Raw genomic sequence first — 22357 nt, 5'->3', positions numbered from 1 at the left:
ACCCTCTGTGACTCCACAATTGACACTGTGGAATCTTTCCGCTTCCTGGGAACCATCATCTCCCAGAATCTCAAGTGGGAGCCAAACATCAGCTCCCTCATCAAGAAAGCCCAGCAGAGGATGTTCTTCCTGTGGCAGCTGAAGAAATTCAACCTGCCAAAGACTATGATGGTGCACTTCTACACAGCCATCATTGAGTCCATCCTCACCTCCTCCATCACCATCTGGTACGCCGCTGCTACAGCCAAGGATAAGGGCAGGCTGCAGCGTGTCATTCGGTCTGCTGAGAAGGTGATTGACTGCAGTCTACTGTCGCTCCAGGAACTGTACACCTCCAGGACCCTGAAGCGGGCAGGGAAGATTCTGGCTGATCCCTCCCACCCCGGTCACAGACTCTTTGAGACTCTCCCCTCTGGCAGGAGGCTGCGGTCCATCCGGACCAAAACCTCACGCCACAAGAACAGTTTTTTCCCATCTGCCACCAGCCTTGTTAACAAAGCCCGGGAACCACCCTGACACTCCCCCTTTCCCCCACACCCCCCCTTTTTTTTGCTGTCAGGACACCTGTAACCTGTAACTCTATGAGTTACATTAACGCTCAGCTTGGACTCCTGCTTTACTTGCACAATGATCACCTACACTGTTGTATTGCTCTTGCATCTTATACTGCTCTATACTTACTCTCACTCACTTAAAACTGTACACATATATTTATATTATATTGTAGATATGTTTATACTGTTTAATTTGTATTGTATTGCACCAACTACGCCAAAACAAATTCCTTGTATGTCCAAAAACGTACTTGGCAATAAAGCTTTTCTGATTCTGATTCTGATTACCAAACTAATTTATATTTGCTAATCTGTCTTTTAGCAAGTTGGGAAAGCCCTGATGATGGCTCTGTGAGCTTGTAGGTTAAATTGAGGCACACCTTAAGACATCTCCTGAAACACACTGCTTGCTTGTGTAAAATCAAAAGAAATCAGCCAAGACATCAGGAAGAGAACCGTGGACCTCCACAATCCTTGGGTACAGAATGTGTTTTTTAAGGTCTTTTAAGGATGCTGGCTGAAGCTAATAAAAGTTTTATAATTGAGTGAAATGGGTCCTGCACCAAAGTGGACTCAAAGTCCAATAAGCGAGGAAGAAGCCATTACTCCAAAAGTGACATAAGAAGCCAGATTGCAGTTTGCAAATGAACACTTTATGCTAATGTCTGGTTTCAACTGTATGTTAAATGGACTGATCTGAAGCTTCTTAATGACCAGGGCAGGGACAGTGGCAGTAGACAACCCCCCTGCTCAGGATCATTACCCCACAGCAGGTGAGCTGCATGGGAAAGTAGACATTATCTTGGAAAAAATGAATGAATACAAAGATGAAATCACAGCAAATCTCTTTAAAGTAAGATAAGAGAAATAACAAGCACAAGTCCTGCACAGCGTGGATGAATGGGTTTGTTTTGATTGAAGATCTTGCACTAAGAAGAGGCAGAGGAGTTAAGATCTTTATAGAACTGTGCTCCCCAGCTGTTCTGAAAGGAGCCTGTCATGTAGCATGCACATGCACTTAGGCTTATTTACCTCGATACTGCTGTCTGTCTGACGGGCACGTCTCGCTGCTGGAGATGCACGGTGGTCCGGTTGTCTGGCAACCTCTCGATCAAAGAGTTTTACAGCCTGGCCTGCACATTGCAGAGGGGGCAACACAAAGACTGGTGCCCTGCTAATGCAAAGGATAAGAGGAGGGAGACAGAAACACAACACCTGCATCCGTTTACCACAGCCTGCCCACGGCTGTTCATAACCCCAACTTAAATTATTCATTTTCATTTTGATCTGCTGGTGGACGGGCCACGACAAGCTGCATTCTTTACTCCACAGCCTGATATTGAAAACGAAGGCAAAGAGAATGTGAAGCAACTCCTTTTTGTGTCAAATTCTTGAACTAAATTGAAATCAGCAGTGCTGCAGCCTCTGCTGGCCTTTATTAGCGAACTCACAGATCCAGAGGCAGCTCAGGACAATCAGTATTCTCGCCACTAACATCTCCTGTTTATACTGTGATGCTTATAGCAGCAGGAAATGAAGCTGCAGCAGGTAGCTTCACATCCTCTCGACAGCTCATTAAATATTTACCTGCAGCTTTCACACAAACATATCCCATTCCAGAACTTCAAAACTGGCGAAAATGTAGACATCAGAGGAGCGAATTTGTTCAGGTGTACCACATTAAATGGGGACTGTGTGATATCGGTCTGAAAAAAGGTTCATCTCAGTAACGACTCATGATTCAAATAAAACCAGGAACATTTTTATTCATTTGTAAGACTGTCGATACAAAACACCACCAACATGAACTATAAAAAGTTACTATTTGAGCATTTACAGAGCACAGATTGGCATTTATTTCAAACATGAACACCAATATGAAGAGAAATACAAAAAAGCACTTTTAAATCAATGCACATTTGAACATCCAGAAATGATGAAAGAAACGCAGAAACAGTTGAGTCCTCTAAAATTTCCCTCCGGTTTTCTTTCACTCCAACACTGCCTCCCCAAAGTATTCACACCCTTTGATTTTTCATATCCCCAAATTCTTTATGTTACAACTGCAAACATCGTTGTGATTTTTTTAAAGTGGGAGGAAAATAAACATGAGTTTTCTTTTTTTTTTCCACATAAAAATCTTAAAAGAGTTGCATGTATTTATATTCAGTCCCCTGAGTCATACGGTTAATAGCTGACGCAGATATTTTGGGGTATGTGTTTCTACCACCTTCCACACATAGAGACTGACATTGTGAAATTTGCAAAATAGATGAAAATTGGTTGGAGAGCATTTGTCTTGTTACAGATTCTCACTTAGATTTAGGTCTGGACTTTAACTAGGTCATTATGACACATGAAAATGCTTTGATCTAAACCTTTCCATTGTAGCTCTAGCTGTATGTTTAGGGTGGTTGTTCTGCTGACCCCTGTTGTTTGCATCCTCTAACAGATTTCCTTCCATCATTGCCCTGTATTTAGCTCCATCCCTATTCCCATAGGCGCTGAGCAGTTTCCTAGTCCCTGCTGCAGAAATGCACCATGATGCTGCCACCACCATGTTTCACAATGAATATGGTGTGTTCGGAAGTACACAATCCACAGTGATACAGGGAAGTGTGTGTTTACGGTGGTATGTAGTGTTAGTTTTCTGCCACAAATTACTTTTTGAATTTAAGGTAACGTGTTTTGGTCTAATCTGACTACAAGAGCATCTTCTACCACCTTTTGGCATTGCCTCCTACATGGCTTGTTGCAAGCCTTAAACTGCTCATCTAATTGCTTTCTCTGCACCACCCTTCCACAAAATATCTATATTTGTAGACTACATGACTAATAGTTTTCTTTTGGGACTTTACATCTGACTTTGGGTTTCTTTTAACAAGGGGGGTCTTCTTAAGACTTTATACAGGCCAGATTTGTGGTGTGTACAACTTAGTTTTCCTGTTGACAGAATCTCTCTCCTGAGTTCTGGATCTCAGCAGCTCCTCCAGAGTTACCATGGGCCTCTTGGCTTCTTCTCCAAATAATGCTCGTACTGTCAGTTTGAGTGGAAGGCCATATAGATATTTAGTTGGTCCATACTCTTATACTTTTCACTGATCAACTGGATACAAATGCAGAACACTCTTTTCACATTTTTTGGTAGCATACAGGATTTTCACATTCTAAAACCATATATAATTTTCTTTCTAAGTCCCTATTTTGCACTACTTTTGTTGGTCTATCACATAGAATCCCAATAAAAACACTGAGGTGACAGCACATGGAAATGTCCAGGGGTGTGAATACTTTTGCAGTTCTCTGTATTTACTTTGAACTTGATCATCTTACACAGGAACTCTTTGGCCATCTTTGGTGGTCAAGATGGTCTGGTCTGCACTTTGGTAGTAGAGAGACTGGTGTCTGGACTGGTGTCAGGAAAGGTGTCAAGAGTGATTTCTGGCCTGATGTCGGAGTGGTGCCGGGAGGCGTGGGGCTGGTGTCTGGACTGGTCTGGGGCTGGGGCCGGGATGTGCGTCGGCTGAGTGTCGGGACAGGTCAGGACTAATATCTGGACTGGTGTCAGGACTGGTGTGAGGCTGGTGTCTAGAGTGGTGATGGGATAGGTGTGGGGCTGGTGTCGGGACAGGTCAGGACTAATTTCTGGAATGGTGTCAGCAGTGGTGTGTGGCTGGTGTCTGGGCTAGTGTCAGGAATGGTGCCGGGAGGGCGTGGGGCTGGTGTCGGGAATGATTTCTGGACTGGTGTTGGGACTGGTCAGGACTAATGTCTGGACTGGTAACAGGACTGGTGTGAGGCTGTTGTCTGAACTGGTGTCTGGTCTGGTGTCAGGAGTAATTTCCGGACTGGTACTGGGAGGGTGTGGGGCTGGTTTCGGGACAGGTCAGGATGACACCACACATTTAGACATTGAGGTTTTTCACGTCCAGAGACAGCTGTGTTTCGGTGTTCTGTACATTCTTTTGTTGTTATTGACCTCTGGTCCAGTACATTGCTTATTAAAATACAGAAACTATAAAAAAATATTTTCTCACTAGTTTAGCATGAATTTATATTCTGAATATATTCTGAAATAATTTAATACATAGATAAATAGATAATCTGTGTGAAGATTAGAAACTTTCATAAAAGCATTTCTAGTGGTGGAGAAGTGACCGCCATATAAATGCTGAATTGTTGGAGCGCCGCAGTGCAACCCTGATGGGAGTGTCCAAGTGGATTGGCGAGGATGTTGCCTCCTCCGCCCCTCCTCACCTGTGCTAGTCTTTAGCTTTGTTAGCACTCGTTTTTACTGCAGGTGGCCTGCCGTTCAATCTGCCATGTGCCCTCCTCGTATGTGCAGTAGCAGATTGTGCAGTCGTCAATCTTCACCTCTCTGCCGGCTGGTATCACCTCTGTGTCCGCGTAGCAGTTGGGCCCTGTGGGTGGTGCAGAGAAACAGAGAAAGTAATGCAAAATGAAACAGGCTTTGTGTTGTCCATGAAAATGTAATTTCACATGAAACCTGCATATTTTTCATCCGTTCCTTTGTGTTGCTGGCACATCGAGGTTAGACTCTCAATCAGAGCACTGAAAATGCATGAATATTCTGAGCTCCTGTGGTTTAATGTGCAGCAGGAAGTGAGCAGGGGTTAAAATAAAAGAGCATAAACTTAATGACTTGTCAGCTAATGTTTTTTTTTACTTAAGCTCTGCATATGGGAATTTCCGAAGCTGCAGTCACCTTAAAGGTTCTTTGTCTGTGCTTTCAGCTTTTCGACCAACCAAGGACACAGTCTATTGTCTGAAACGGCAGTATAAGGACAGATCACACAATTTAAAGCTGCTTTTTATTTAAGGCCCGAAGGATGCCAATCAGTTTGAAATTCCTCCAGCTGAAAGACTTTCATCAGCCTTGATGCAGGTGTAGCACGACAAAACATCCGGTAAATTGTAACCTTCGGATGAATTAATCTGTTTCAATTTCTCCTTCAAAACACATTGAAAGATCAGCAAATCTGATCTTGCATTAATCGAGTGGATATTTGACTTTACCTTCATTACATTATGTTCAGTATCACTGCAGTCAAGAAATTGCATCTAGGAGCATGAATATCTTTTTCATTAGTTAATTAGTTATTTGAATAGTTATAGAACAACACAGGGTCAAAACTATACATATATACTAAAATATATGCATACACCCCCACTAATATTTGGGTAAATGTCCCTTAGCAAGATGCACTTTGAACACTACCACCTTGCTTGATGATTGGTCCTGTGCTCTTATGTTCTGAAGAAAGCCTTCTTCTCAAACTATATTTCTCATCTCAGTCTTGGTTTTGTTTGACCATGAAACGTTTTTCCAGAAGGATTTTGGGTTGTCCATGTGGGCAGTGGCAGATTTCAGTCAATCCTGAAGGTCTTAAATTTGGAGTGATTTTCTGTCAGACCATGTTGATTAAACTTGCTTTACTGTGGACAGTGATGTTGGTTTTCCACCACTTTCATATTCATGGTAGGCTTGAGTTTTGGTAGTTGCTCCTAAACTTCTGATGAAATGATGATTTAAGAATTTGTAGTTGTTTATAAATGGCTCCAGAAGACTTTACCATCTTCTTCATAGAGTACCATGGAGACGGTCAGTGAGTGCTGTCAAACAATTTATTTTCTGCTGCAAAGAAAAACTGCCTGATGCCCTCAATCATGGACACTAACCAGGAATTTGTAGCAACTTCAGCAGCACGTCTAAAGCAATTTGGGTATTTTTATGTATGTATTTGGGCATGTGTGGGCTAAAGGAAACCCACAATAAATTCAACTTGTTCAGCCATTCTTTTTTTTAAACCACTGAAGTCTGTTGTATAATCTACCCAGGAAAAACGACACTTCAATAAATTATTAATAACACCTAAATTAACATTCATCGCCATGCCTGTGACGGGTGTTTGTAAAATTCTAACTGGAAGTGAATGTCTGGACCAAAGAACCTGAGTCTATGAATGCTGCTGGGTAGTTAAAAAAGTGAGAAACACAATATTAAAAAAAACTCTATCTTTGACCATCACATTTATAAACAGTGGGCGAAATTAGATGCACAACATTAATTAGTATTAGCGTAAGACATCTGAATAACATGCAGCCATGTTAACAGCCCTTTCTGATCACTTTAACATCAAGTGATTAATAAGCCAATTAAAACGTGTTTTTATATCATTGCACAACACCCGGTGCTGCTTTCTGCTGCACGCCCTGGGCTTCTGTGAATTCAGTGCAGAACAGGATGGTTTTTAGTAAAAAGAAAAAACATTTCTGAGGAAACCTGAGTCACACTCCATGTTTTCTGACCCTATTCAAGAAGACATTTAATGTGAAAAAAGATTTGGATTTGACAGCATCTATTTATGTTTCTGAAGACTCTACCAGCTGATATGCTATGAAAAATACAAACTTATATTACCCGCATTTAAAATAGCCATACTGGGAGAGATGCATGTTTAGAGTGAGCAAATTTCAGTCAAGAAAGATTTGAGCCTCCAGGGGAAAAGTGGAGCCTTCTACCAGTAGTCTCCTTTGGATGTGGTGACTGTTTCACACAAACCTCCTCAGCTTTCTCCAGGTTTTATCTAAACTAGTTACAAATTAAAGTTAATAAGTTCACAGCAATGTTTGTGCTATCAAACAAAAAATCATATATTTCTCTTTTAGTTGCACATAACTTTCTAATTCTTCTGAAGTTTCTAATAGTTTTCAACCATTAAAAAAAGAGTCTGAATTTCTTTTCAGCAAGTAAAGCTCAGAAGAGTCCACCATGGTTCCACAGAAGGCATTAAAGACAGAGCTAAATCTTTTGTTGGAAGGGTTATTCATTTTAAATTCAACTGATTTACACAAATCTTCTTGGAATAGATTTATATTTAATGAAATATTCAGGTTAAAAAAAGTACACCCTCTTCAGTTCTACAGTTTCATATGTGAGGACATAATAAAAACAGCAATATGAAACAACAGGTTAGAAAATGGAAAGTACACCTTTATTGTTTCCATAGATCTCAACATGGAAAGGAGCAGCCAGGGGCTGCTGCTTAAATCTAGTTTATTACATAGTTATGAGTAGCTGTGGAAAACGTCTTTAAAAGTTGTGGTAATTAAATGTGAGTCAAACTGTCTGATAAATCGTTTACAAGCAGAAAAGTTTTAAAATTGTTGTTTGTCTTCCCAGGAGGGCATTCAGGTGAGTGTTAATACAAGGTCAGGGTGGAAAGATATGTGCAATGACCTTTAAAGTAAATGATTCTACGGTGAAACACGTTGTCTACAAATGAAAACGTTAAAACAATGTTCCCAGTAGTGGACTTCCTAGCAAGTTTAACTCAAGATCAGATTGTGCAAAAATGCCCAGAGACCTATCAGACTCTACAAGCTTCAGCTGGCCTGTTGAAGCCAATGACGGGACAGTCAGAAGAATACTGAACAGGTAAAATTCATTTGGAAAGTTAACTAGGAAAAAGCTTCTGTTCTCAAAAAAAGAATATGACAGCATGGTTTAGGTCTGACTTCTAGACCAAAGTAGAGATGTTTGACCACAGTGCACTGCAGCATGTCTGGAGAAAACCAAACACAGCATATCAACACAAAGACTGCATACCAAGTGTCAAGCACAGAGGTGGAGGGCTGATGGTGTAGGACCTTGCAGTCATAGAGTCGATCCTGAACTCTTAGTGCATGTGTTCATTCTGATTGAAATGTTGTGGTGAAGACTGTGTAGAAACACGTCTGCAAACCTCAGGGAACGGATTCAATGTTGTAAAGATGAGTGAGCCAAACCTCCTCCACAATGTTGTGAGAGACTGATGAAGCCAGGCACAAAACAACTACGACTGTGTTTCGTTTTTTTTTTACTCACAGCTTTTCCATGAATTTTGGTTTCATCTTTTGTTTGAGAAACAGAAACAGTGCGGGCCAAGTGCTGGAGTCCATCCCAGCCATCACTGGGCGAGAGGTCGACTGTTCTGAAATAGATTTTCATCAACTACGCCATTAATAAGTAAATTAGGTTTGGCAAATAAGAGAATATCAGCCCAGATACATTTTTTTAGATTTCCACAAACACTGTTGCTTGAATGACTTTTCTTCTGAAACATTATACAGTATATCGGAGACATGGATCTAAAAATTAGGAAAGATCTTCAGTTGTTCTATTAGCTTCACTTTCAGATGTCAGATCTGTTGCCGAGTTCTGTGATCTTTTTTCATGAGATGCCGGCAAGCAAAACTATCAGTCAAAAATGAGGCTAAATCCAACAGACTGGATGTGCTGCCCCGTTTTATTTATTTGTTCCAGTGGAAAATGGGCTCTCACATCTGAGCTTTCATTGATTGCTTCCAACAACGGTGTCCTGGTTAGGGGAATATGAAAGGAGCAACAGGAAACAGTGAATGCACCAGAACCAAGGTTCACACTTGCTAGAGTCAGTGTAAATTTCAGACAGCAGCTATTTTTCTGTTAGCCGATGCTAAGCACGTCTAACATGCAGGAATCTCTTCACTGGGGTCCCCTTAAAGACAACATTTATCACATTTTCTTAGTCTCTTAATTAATCATCAGTTGGCCTCAAATCTGCCTAAGATAGATTTTCCATTGGCCTTCATGATCATGCCCTTCAAAATGCTGAATGACCATTCACAGTTTATGTAGCAGAGCATATTTACAGGAAAAGCCTGAGCTCCCAGCAGGAAGAAGGGATCCATCGGGGATTTACAGAGATTACACTGGATTCTTAAGGACCATTTATCACATCCTCATTCTGGGATTCAAACTCAAGCATTTTTATACCGAGCGTGAACACTGGCTTCAGTTTTGGGATTGCACATTACAGGTTTTCAATTACTCATTGCTCCACAGCAGTAAAGCACAAATCTTGCTGAGGGCGGCTTCTATCCTCCAATGACCTAAAGGTTTGAAAGCGCATAAGAAAAAGTCAAATTAAGGAGTGTTGCGCAGTGCTTTAATAAAGTCCTGAAATGCAGCCCAAGGGACTTTTTTTTCCGTTCCTATATTGCAGGAAATTGGCTCTTGCTAATTAAAGTTTTGATGTTTAGAAACTGCTTCAAAGAACAGAGCTCAGTAAGTGGACGAGACAAATGCAAAACAATGAAACTACAACTGGAGCAACGCCTGTTGTGGTGTTTCTGCTACTCTCCCAAGTGTTGCATTTATTTCCCTCTTACAACTGCAAAATTCAGTGTTTTATTGAGATTTTATGTAGTGCATCATTGTTCAATGGAAAAAAAAGGATACAAGGGTCAAATAAAAATCTAAACCTATGGCCTTCATCAGGGACATCACCAAAGATCATTTTGTCCTTAAATAGAAAAAATACTAAAACATTTGCAAGATATCTGTCCCCTCTCTATATACCTTGGAAGTCGGTGACGTTCACCACAACATGTTTGTAGTGCTGAACGTGTGATCAAGGTCACAGCCATGTCTTGGTAGGTCTACAGTTTGTCCATCCTCCATGTTCAGATAATGGATCGATCAGAGCTCTGTGAGATGCTGGAAGCTTGGGATATTGATTATTAACCTAACCCTGTTTTAAACTTCTTCACAACCTTCTCCCTGCTGTGCTCCTTGGTCTTCATGATGCTGCTGGTTCTCCAAAGCTCTCTACCAAACCTATGAGGTCTTTAGAGAAAAGTTGGATTTAAACTGAATTTAAATCACACAGTTGGTCTGACTTTCGAAGGCAGTTAGTGGCATTGGTTTTTATTTAGAGGTATTGGAGTAAACGATGCTGAATAGAAAAGAATGTTGCACAAACATTTTGGGGTTTTTTTTGTAAAAAAAAAATAATTCGAAAAACCTGTATAATTTTCCTCCTACTTAACAATAATATGCTAATTTATGCTGATCTGTCACATGAAATACATTAAGGCACACACACACACACACACACACAGAAACACATGTATTTTCTATAGCTGTTAACTTACAACATAAATGTCCTTTTTGTATGACAAACAGTTTGTGAGATCTGGTGCTTTTGTCAAGTAAACGCACCTAGATGTCTGGGAAAAAAGGGCTAATAAATCATCTATTATCTCTCAACCAGCAAAATATTAACACAGCATGAATTGCCTGCTCTACAGGTATAGTATAACAATAGCTATTTCCCTTAGAGTGACAGGGTCTTGAGCCACTCTGTTGTATTAATTAAGGTGCAGATAAATGGGGAGTTTTTTAGCTGCAGCCGGTGCATTTCATTGACCGACACAAGGAGCCTGCTGGTCACATCAATCAGCCTGAGCAGTTTGCCGAAGGCCGTCAAAACGCCAACCCCGACGCATTTATAATTCTTCAAAAATGAACGCGAGCACGGCTTATCTGAATAACAACTCATCCTGTGGCCTGGGCTGCTGACGCTACTGATTCATCCTCATTAGCCAGGTTTGGAACAAAAAAAGATGCTCAGGTCAAGGATGTGTTAGGAGAGAAAAAATAATCTTGTAATCCTCAAGATAAACACAAAGTTGATTCTAGATCCTGTTATCCAGTCAGCTGAAGACACTCATTTATGTTAATTAATGCATGGATCTGACATCACTGTGCTTACTCATTGCTGTCACCCTATTATCCTGCTGCTCAGTTCACGCCTACCTTTTTGTCATTGCTTCATTAATATGATATGGCCCATCTCTGCAGAGCTCTGTGCTTCTGCAGGAAAAGACTTCCACAAGTGCAGGAAGAGCTTTTCAGTAGCACCGGATGAGGCTGAGACAAATGGACAGTGCGTGTGCATGAACAGCTAGACCCAACCTGTCGCTGGAGCGTGTTAGACGTTAGAATGAGGTAAAAATAGCCATGGCTTCTTGGCTCTGAATCAGAGGCAGAGAATGGACAGGAAAATTATGCAACAAGCAGATCATTGTGGCACCTAATCCTTTAAATCCTGCATTATAAAGTAAAAATTAGCAGAAAGCACTCACCATAATGGATTTCCTATGTACATTTGCAAGTAAAAGTTAAATAAAAATGTCTAGCTTTGCACAGTCAGGAAATAGAAGAACATGAAACAAAGTAATTTCCCTTGAGGATGATCTGTGCCTCATGTAGAAGATCCAGGCTGTAAGGTTTTCTGGAGGTGCCATCTCATTTAGGAGTTTGTTTGCATATGTTATGAGCTACAGCATTCATGATATTTGTAGCTGAACTCATGCACCACACACAAATAAAGAAACTATTAATGTCCTTCGCAGAAACTACAGAGAAGCCATGACAGTGGGGTCCATGTAAGAAACCATCATTTACAGTCCTTCATAGATACACTGCAACTAAAGATGGCCTTAAAATTAATTCCCCTTCTGTTGCAGCAGTATAATCCCAGAATACGAAATTATAAAAACTTTCATTTATCCAGTGGAAAAAATATTAAGAAAACCTTTTAAACAAAATCCCTTATGCAACAATTACTGGCATCCTGTTGTTAATATTCACGCAATCACCCTTTTACCAATAAGAAAGCATTTTTTCTATAATATGTTATTACATTTCACAAGGTTGGAGCACAGAGAGAGAGACAGAGATCTTTGGCTAGTCTTCGCTGCACAATTTCTCTAGTTCAGTGGTGTCCAAAGTGGGTCTCCAAGGGCCAGTATGTTTAAGATGTTTTCTGTGTTACAGCACACCTGAATCAAATAAATGAGTCATTTACATGTTCCTGCAGAACCTGATAACATGCTGAGGAGCTAATTAAAGCCTGGTTCACAGGGCAAGATTTTAAAATTGTCGGTTGATTTTCAAAACCCAAGACTCTACACGTGGCGATAAAAAGTCGTAGATACTATAACAGGTTTGGTCCTACAGGGTGTGGTGTCCAGCCACACGGAAAGCACATCACGCCACACACAAACAGATTTCATTCATAAACTTTCAGATGTCAGATGGAAAATGTCGCAAACCCTTTCGAGATCAAATATGAGTTCAGAGTAATTCCACTCAGCTCGCTCTCTGATTGGCTACACGTCACGTTGAACAGGCTGCGTACTCGTTTGTCCTTGGGGAACATCCTAACACGGTACGATATCGGGCCAAGACAATCCAACATGTTGAATATCACTGATCTGAGGTCGGAGCGGTCCCGACATCCTTTCTGAGCAGACTAGATCACCTTAAACTCACCACACACAGAAAGAAAATGTGAATAAACAGCGTGGAAAACTCTCGTCATATAAACACTTCAAAGTAGTACGTGTACAACTGACTAAATGTTACAGAAAAATAAAAAACTGCTTAAAAACAGTAAGAACGTTTTATTACTATTGATGGTTGCAACCATCTTTAATACGGAAGCTGGGTATGTTTGTGTTGCCCCAACTTTCCAACTTGTAATTCCGACTTTCGGGGGGCGTTCCATTAGGAATTTCCTACTCAGAGGAACAAATGGAATGCACCATTAAGTGTGACTCAGACTCGTAGTCATCGCCATCTCTGGGTTGACACCTGATGTTTCTTTATGTGGGATTTTTTTTCCACTGACAAAAGTGCTCAAATTAAAGGCTGAATAATTCAAAAAAATTGCAACTACTGCAAAATAAAAGGGTTTTAAGGGTTTTTCATACATCTTTTCAAGGGGTGCCACTGCATGTGGGATGGGGCTAAACTGAAAACTCAGAAACTATACTGGAGATATATTTTTTTCTTTTAAGGATCTTCCTAATCTCGTCTTTTTCCTGTACTTTGAAAAATGTGTTTTGAAGTCCCATTCATATTCTCATTTAAATGAAAATTGAGAAAAATAACATTTAACAAGGAGACCAAAGCTTGGACCCATTCACCGAGCCCCGCAGGAGTATAATGGTTAAGACATAATGTGAAAATTACCTTCATTAGTGTGACCTTTCGCTACTGTAATCAAAGTTTCAATGTCCAGGGACAGAAAATGGCCTTTCAATCACACAAAAATTGCAGTCTGATAAAAGGACTACATACAAAAGAGGAAAATAAGGAAAAAGCACCCTGCATTCTCTTAAAATGATCTAGATTTTTTTTTTAAAGAAAATTGAATAAGAGCACAATTCAGTTATTGTAGCTGAACTAGTTGTAACAGGAAGCACAATGGTTTTTTCTTAAAGGTTTGTTTTTCAGCACTAGTGGACCTTATTTTTTTGTTATTTGAAAGTAGTCAGACAGGAAGTGGGATGGAGAGAGAGGGAAGTCGGGGTTGGAACTCAAACCAAGGACAGCTGCATCATGGGTTGCACACTCTACCATCTCTACCACAACGCTTCTATTCTATTTTATTCTATTCTATTCTAGGAATTTATGGGCACCAAAGATTTTGGGCTCAGAGATTTCTGCTCACCTCCATGTTTGCTTTGGTTTATGCAGGTGAATAGTCCTGCAGAGAGCTGAGGATAAATCATAAGATTAGCCAGATTCGCCCACTTGTAGCTCAGAGCAAATCCGGCATCCCGATTCTTTGATCTCTGCGTCTTAAGAAGTTACAGACATTATTTTACGATTTTGCAGAATGTAATGATATCCAAATCATTGAAACCCTGCATTGATAATAGGAGTTCATGCAAAATGCTTTAAATGTTTTCTTTTTTTCAAAATAGCCATTAGTCTGAAGTTTATGCAGTTTATGCAAGAAGCACATATTTTGATGAATAAGATAAATATTCTTTTGTACTTGCCAACAGCCAGATCTGAATTTAAGTTTTTATCCAGTAATTCATGTTTAGGAAATCAATTACACTCTGATTTCATCAGGTATTTCCCTCTTACATTTTAGACTCACTGGCCAGATTATTAAGTACACCCTTGGATACCTGGGTTTTGGGTTCAGAACAGCCTTAAATATTTGTTGGAGGAATCTAACAAGGTGGTTTTGCTGGATAAAATCAGCAGATTTGTCGGCTGCATTTCCATAATGTTGATCTCCAGTTGGACCACATCTCAAAGGTGCTCTGTTGGATTGAGATCTGGTGACTGTGGAGGTCACAGGACTACAATGAACTCATTTTCATGTTAAAGAAACTAATTTGAGATGATTTGAGCTTTGTCACATGGTGCAATAACCTACCTATGTGTTGGAGTCATCCATTTTGGTCGCACAGTTTGACATGCGCAGCTCAGCAGACATCGCAGCTCCGACGTCACCCGGGATTATAAACCCGCCGAAAAAAAAGTTTCGTTGCCGTTTCATCAATGTGACAATGTCTCACAGGATGACGCAATGGAGGCACATTTCTGGAGAGACAAAAGCTGGAAATCTGTCTGATACAAGAAGGTCAAAAGATTCATATACCGATCGAAGACCACACCGACACCCAGCGCAGGTGAAAATTCCACAGAGGTTTTATTTCCAAGGAGATGAGTTTTCTCCTTGTCGATTCAGTCGACTAAACGGTTCTTCATATTTTCCTGTTTTGGACGGATGAGAAGTTTACAGTTTTTTTTCCTTGAGGTGATCATGGACGCGTGAAACCTCCCCCCCCCCTCCCTCATTTTTCCTCAGACCTGACCCATCCTCAACCAGTGAAGAGAAGAAATCAACGTCAAAGTAATTTTGTTCCTTTCATATTAAACCGGATATAGGTACATTTAGAGGTCTGGGCAGGATGAGGCATATTGAAGGTGATTTAGAATCACCAGTAGTTAGTCTAAGGTATCAACTTGTTGCACGCAATACTGATTGAATGGTTTTATGCTGAGCTGTGTTTTGATTTGCTGTGCAAGCGCTGCTGAATCGTGCGTGGTTCATGTTTTGTCCGGCTGATCCCAAATCAGCCAGGAGTTAGAAGTTGGACTTTTAAAAGTTTTTAATTCAAAGCAACTGCGGTCTGGGCCACGTGGTCTGACCACTCTTTGTTCCAGTTTTATTACTGGAGTTTTTCCACTGAGTTTCTGCCTCAGAGTTTATGACTCTTTGTTCCAGATTTGGGGCGATCAGCTGCTAGAGGCTAAAGGGGCGTGGCCCCACCGTTTTATCAGCTGACCGCTGGAATCGAGACATCAGCACCAGGAGAACTTCTCTTTCCATTTAACCCAAATTGCACATTTTGTCCATAAAACTGCTGGTTTGATCTTCGTAGACACTAAGTGCGCATATATTTTTCTTCTATTATTATTGTTAGGTAGTCATTTTTATTCCCTTTGTGTAGAATAGTGCTTGTTAGTTAGGTGATGGTTTTGGACCAGAATAATGGTATATCAGAATTATTTGGCTTCAATAAATCTTCAAATATATAATTAAGAGAAGTGTTTGTGTTTATTTTGTGCAAGAGTGGTTTATCTGTCAAAACAAGGTCTAAGTTCCCCCACCTTCAGTGAAGAGGTTGAATAATATGGTTAATAATTTATCAATTATTAATGATGAATAGCTAATTGTAATTATTAAAGAGCTTTGAGCCCATAATCACAACACCAGAGGACATCTCTGATTTCTATTCGTAAGTCATGATTTTTGGTTAAGAAATTAATTTTTTTCAAATTATGATTTTAAATTATAAGTCTTGATAAATATTAATTAATCAATAATCATAATTCTTACACATGCTTCATAATAGTTGAAATTTAGACCCACCCAAATAAAAGTTGCAGTTAGGACTCATTGGACCAGGCTGTGTTTCCCCACTTGGTTAATGTCCAATATTGGTGAGCCTATGTGAACTGTTTCACTATTTATGTTAACTAGTAAATTTACCTAATAAAGTAGCCTGTGAGTGAACCTCTCCATTGGGATTTTGGGTCCACCTCCATTATCTTCCCCAGGCCTTATCATAGCAATGTTTTGGTCCTCAGGGACCTTTGGATTTAATTTAATTTTCCTCAGAACAAAGAAAAACCCTGATTTCCCTGTCTATTAACTAGTTCTTGTCCCACCTAGATGTAGACAACTGTATGTAAAGTTGGGATCATAAAAGAACATATTTTCATTTATTAGTGAAACCACAGTTATATTTATGAATCATTTATGATTTTCTACCAACATCCAATCCTGAAGTTACTGGTCACAATCCAGACAGGAAGTAAGACCTTCTTCTTGGGTGGCAGTGGAGCTAGATTCAGTCCAGGTCTGATTTCTCTCGCCACCTTACTGGGCTTTTCCCCTCATCTATCTATTGATAAACCTATAGGAAATCCAGTAATCTGACAATTCCTTAAAGAGTGGGCTCAGATCAAGATGGATTTCAATATTTGCAGTCTTTCTTTTTATTGCTTCAGTCTATTTAACAAAGTATTCCCACCCTCCACCTTAGATAGTATTTTTTTAGATCTGACATAGAACAGGTATTTTCCGTTTTGCAGAGAAGAAAGGTTGAGCAGGTTGAGTTAACAGCCAGGATAACGTTGTGGCAACTTGTAATGTTGTTACACTATTGTAGTGCACTTAAATTCTCATTAGTAAAACATGGACTGATTGTGTGGAGAGAAGTAAGAATGGCACAATCAGTGCATTGCTCCCTAGTATAAAGTATTCTGGTGACAAAGTTCATTAGAGAAATGGTAATGCTGATCCCTGTGGGCCTTTGAGTGATAATGCTGGCCAGCACTGGAGCAGAAAATGCAACATCTATGGAATTGCTGCCAGAATATAGTGTTTTTAATTAGGTTTTGTCAAAAGTATAAAGAAATAAAGACTGAGTTTAGGTGCCGGTTTAGGTGTCCACATTGCTGAACTTAGACAACAGGACTCCTTGTTCTCCTCAATGTATAAATCACTATATCTTTTGTTACTTCACAAACTGACATTTTTTTTATGTTTAATGTTTATTTTGCAGCTCTAGTGGCCTTATTTGTCACAATTTTTGACAGTAAGCAGGCAGGAAAGCGGTGGAGAGAAGGGGAAGACATGCAGTTAAGGTTGCCTGGGCCAGGAGTCCAACTAGCGACAGCAGCATCAAGCAGTGAAGCTTGATGCATGGGTCATGGGTCATGCGTTTTACCCCTGCGCCACCGCCGTACCCTCATGCATTAAAATGTGATTTAAAGACTATGAAGAGATAACCAAGGTTTAGTATCTAAATGTAACGTCATCCATTTCAGCAACGTTCGCCTGCGTTTTTGGCTGCATTCATGCTTGCTTTTCTTTGTCACATTGATGTGTGTGTGCATTGGGATGAAGTGTGAGAAATTAACAACTTAAATGCATCAGCATGAGGTGTGTTACTGTGACATCACCATCTGGAGATGAAAGTTCAGCATACACAGTCTATAAGTGCCCCCAAGTGTGTCAATAACAATTAGCTCAATTAATCTGGAGGTGGGTCAGAGTGCCTCATATGAAGCCGCTCCAACCTTTCTGCAGGACTTTGAGTTGTCACAGCACAGTATGATATTGTGTAGTTATTATTGGGTCTTTGCTGCAAGTTCTGGGTAGCATTTGAGCTGACTGCAGCAGAGGTGCATATGTGCTGTGTAAATGGCACGTCAAAGTCCAACAAATCAGTGGCTACCAAATTATATATGCTCAACCGTCAAATGCACTGGGAGGTGATGCTGGAGCGTTAGTCATTTAAATCATTGCTAAATCACAACACATCTAATCATTTTCCCCTTGTTTCCATATCATTGAAAGCCAGAACAACCCGAACATTTCAATAACTCTTCGTTGTCATTAGAATTTGTCTGGATTATAACTAAGCCTGGCAACAGTAACTAAGGGGTATGGACCATTAGTTTTGAATGCACTGACAGAAACTTAACTCTGTTTGTTATATGTGTCATCAGATTATGATTAAAGATCATCTAAATGAATAACCAGACTCATTTTACATCTATGTACATGATTTCTCTTTGACATGTATTTTGACGTGTTGCTTTATAAACTAAAACCTGCCACATTTTAAAAGGTGCTCTATCAATTGTGCCTCTCTTAATTTACACAAGCCTCAATTCCTCTTGGCAACAAGGCTACCGTGGCTTGTGCCACTCTGCCTGAAGTGATTTTGGCTCCAGTTCAGACTGTTTATCACGTCTCTTCTAGATTAGTGTTGACCCTAATGTCTGAGTCTCGAAGAGCACTATTTGTTTCCCCATCGGTTGCCTAGGTGATACCCTGCAAGAGCAGAGGACGAGAAGGATGGCTCCGCGGCAGAGGTGCAGACAACAGAGACTTCTTTAGCATTGATTTTTTTCTTCCCTTAGCATTCCTCAAAAGCACATGCAATGCTTCCATGTCTTCACCTACATGTTAAAAAAAAACACCCCCATTGTAGTTGCATCAGGAGGGGAAGAAAAAACTTAAATATGGGTAGAGCACACTTTCCTTTCTTTACTCACATTGACTAGAGGTCTCTCCAGGAATCGGTATTGTTAAATGAAACTTTATGGCAGTGAGCGAGTGATAGCCCCAAACTTTTAGAGGGTATGAAACCATTTAATTACAATGTGTTCCAGTGCTTGAAGATAATGAGTAAAAAATGATGAGAACCTGCCCCCATTCACAGCTGTTCTTTGATATTCATGAACAACTGTCTGGGGTGGATGCTAGCGATACCTCTTACTTTCATCTCTCTCCCCTGGCTCTTCCCCGAGTGTCTCCTTGCATGCAAGTAATACATCTGAGGCAGGGCAAGCCGGCATAAGCATTGATTTTGCATGCCTGAAAAGGCCAAGATAATGCCCGTGCATAATTGATGAGCTTATCAAGAATTAAAATACTCCGTTTTGATTTATATCCACAGTGTGAAAAATGGTGAAGAGTAATGGTACAAATCTAAATGGATTACTTGTTGGATATCATCATTTATTTTCTCCAAATTATCTCTTTTCCTTGCTTTTTCCTCATACACTACGTGACGTTTGGTGACGCTGCACATCTGGAAGACTATTTGATTGCTTCCCATTAGCAAGGTGAGCTTTCCTCTGAGGTCTCAACATCTGCCTGCACTCAAACAACATCTGTAGACAAGGCAAACATCAGAACCAAAAGTGACCTCCAACAACTATTTCAGTATTTCATCACTTCTGCTCTGTCTCATGTTGAGTGCAGCGTGATCAAAGATGGAGGCTGACAATCAATGGTCCCCGCCGATTAAATCTGAGACGCCTGGTAAAGGAGCGCCATGAATAAAAGACAAAGTGAAAACCGTTGTGTAATCTCTTTGATGTGGATAGGAGCCGAGGGCCTTTCACTGGTGCCGTTTAGACTGATGTCTCATTTACTTCTGTTTACATACAGGCATTTCATTGGGTAGCTGCTAAGTACTTTATCTTTTAACTGTTTACCTTATGGTTTGGAGTCTTGTGTGAAATAGAATGCAAATGTAATCTTGTATCAATTACGTCTTCAGTGGAACATTGTTGTGGGAATTTCCTGGCCAGACGGCTTCATTTTCTCCAGCGTGTGGAAGGTAAACATCACCTGGGGGGCGGTTGGTGGAGGACTGGAGGGGGGGCTGCACAGGTTGTCAGTGTACCGTTGCCTGTATCAGTAAGATAATCAATAAAATGTCGATGCCAGACAAAGTTGACCGTAGCAAATACAATTTTTTAATTAATAATTGATCATTTCATTCACTAGAAGAAAATCTATCCAAACTGACAGACGAGTAACCAAGTTACAAAGCTATTCCTAAGCTTTGGGACTCCAGTACACCTCTGTGAGATCCATTACGCACAAATGAAGGACACATGGAACAGTGATGAACTCATCCAGGAGGGGACAAAGGAACAATATCTAAAGTTCTCCAGACCTCCTTACCTCAGCTAAGCTTCATCATTTTAACAATGAGAAGAGACTGGGCCTCCACGGGAGGGTTCCAAGCCCAGAACCACTGATCACTCTGCTAGTTCTAACAATTGTAATTGATGGAATCATGAATTCAGCTCTCTTGCAGAAACTCCTAAATGACAATATCTGACCCTCAGGTGTTGACCTTAAGCTCATGCATACTTGGGTTATACAGCAGGATAATAATCCAAACCACACCAGCAAGTCCACATCATTCACTGCCAAACAACAAAATGAAGGTTCTGGAGTGGTCTACCCAAAGTCAGGATTTAAATTGGACTGAGATGCTGTGGCATGACCTTAAATAGGCTGTTAATGCTGGAAACTCCTCCAATAAATGACACCAATTATGCAAAGAATGGGCCAAAATTTCCCCCAAAGGGTTATAAGACCATCATTGTCAGTCATCACAAACACTTCATGGCAGATGTTGCTACGAAAGCTGGCACAACTGGTTATTAAGTATAAGGGGCAATTACTTGTAACATAGGATCAAACTGGACAGCCTTTTTTCCCTGTGAATTAATTAAACATCCAAAACTACTTTTTGCATTTACTCAGGTTTTCTTTGTCCAATATTCAAAATTATTTGATGATCTGAAACATTTAGGTGTGACACACACACGCCCACACACACACACACACACACACACACACACACACACACACACACAAACACACACAGAGGAAGGTGAACAGCACAGCGCAGACTGACCCTTACAAAGACTGTTTGGTTGATTGAGGTGAATGTTTATGCCTCCTGGTTACCCCATGATAAGCCTGCCAACACGTCTAGGAAGTCACAGCCAAACATATCTCTTGTCTGGTAACATGTTGCTAAAAAACATACTGATGCGCATACTCACAGCTCATCCCAATCAACACTTCAAGCTTTCATCCGGACAGCTGCAAAGAATATGTGAAAACACCAGCAGCAGCCCGGGTTAATAGGAAGAAACACTAAATGATCGCAACAGTCCTAAAAATACATTAAAAAAATCTCCCCTGCTGTAGATTTTTAAAAACATGGCAGATTTATTCATTTATAAAGGAGTCATAAATGTGGCCAAAGGCTATTTCTGCTTCTGCACTTCTGAAGATTAGGCTGAAAAACTATGGGTTTGTAGAGGCTGCACAACAATGCACAAAAACACTTTAAATTTCTGTTCAATATGTAAGGGAAATTAAATAAAATGGAAAAAGGAAATAACTACAAAACATGACATGTCATTTCGAGGCGAAAACCAAACTAAAGATAATTGCACAAAAATAACTCTCAATAAAACACCTTCACTTTCTTGTATAAAGAAATATAATTGTCAGATTTTAGTCCTGATACGTACACTTTAATGTCATTATCAACAAATTGCACTGCAGCATGCTTTTTTATTCACTTTGCAACATTTAGCTAATATGAGCAAACCATACAGATACTGTCAGCTATACTGACTCAGACACACACACACACACACCCCTGACAATCCAGTACACATTTAACTGTAACATTTGTCATTATTTTGTGCTTAACTCTGGCGTTGTCCCCCAACCTCGCTATAGATGACAACAGTACCATAAAACTATTTCAGTTCTGTTCTGGTTTGGCTCATTTTGTTGTGCCATCCCAAGATTCTGGCTTCAACTATTGAAAACTTTCTGCAGTCACCCGTGGGCACCATGGACTTCGGCACGGATTTAGCAAGTATTCCGATCCTTTTAGCAACTCTTCTTCAAAAAAGCGACTCACAACAAATCTAGAGATGTTGGTGGTGTTATTAGACGCTGAAGTGAAAGAACAAATCATTCTTACTCTTTTTGCTGAGGGTGGTGCTGTAAGCCCCTCACCTGTCCCAAAAGACCCACAGGTGTCCATGTCCTTGCACAGCAGTCCCTCCCAGCTGCAGTGAGAGCAGATTTTAACTCCTCCATGCTCAGACTACAACTTTATCATGCAAAGTCATCACTTGCTGCGTTGTTTTTGTAGGGTCCTAGGTGGACCATAAGGTTTTAAACCAAACTAAATACAGCTAAGCAAAAAACAATACAAACTAATTCAGACAGATTGTCCGTTTTGGATTACTT

At 40.3% G+C, this 22357-nt stretch overlaps 1 protein-coding gene across 3 annotated transcripts in view; it reads right to left on the bottom strand.

Annotated features, from left to right (window-relative positions):
- Positions 1-2294: 2294 nt before the first annotated feature.
- vwc2 (von Willebrand factor C domain containing 2) overlaps positions 2295-22357 on the bottom strand; it is a 56888-nt gene continuing 36825 nt past the window's right edge. For all 3 annotated transcript variants that reach the window (XM_047352554.1, XM_047352553.1, XM_047352552.1), the window contains one exon: positions 2295-4975. In XM_047352554.1, coding sequence (XP_047208510.1) covers positions 4833-4975 — 143 coding nt within the window. In that variant the 3' untranslated portion in view covers positions 2295-4832. The remainder of the gene's footprint in view (positions 4976-22357) is intronic.

Source organism: Girardinichthys multiradiatus, chromosome 22 (assembly GCF_021462225.1).
Source record: "Girardinichthys multiradiatus isolate DD_20200921_A chromosome 22, DD_fGirMul_XY1, whole genome shotgun sequence".
NCBI classification, from domain to species: domain Eukaryota; kingdom Metazoa; phylum Chordata; class Actinopteri; order Cyprinodontiformes; family Goodeidae; genus Girardinichthys; species Girardinichthys multiradiatus.
The sequence above is the reverse complement of the archived record's forward strand: the minus strand, read 5'-3'. Positions and strand labels throughout refer to the sequence as shown.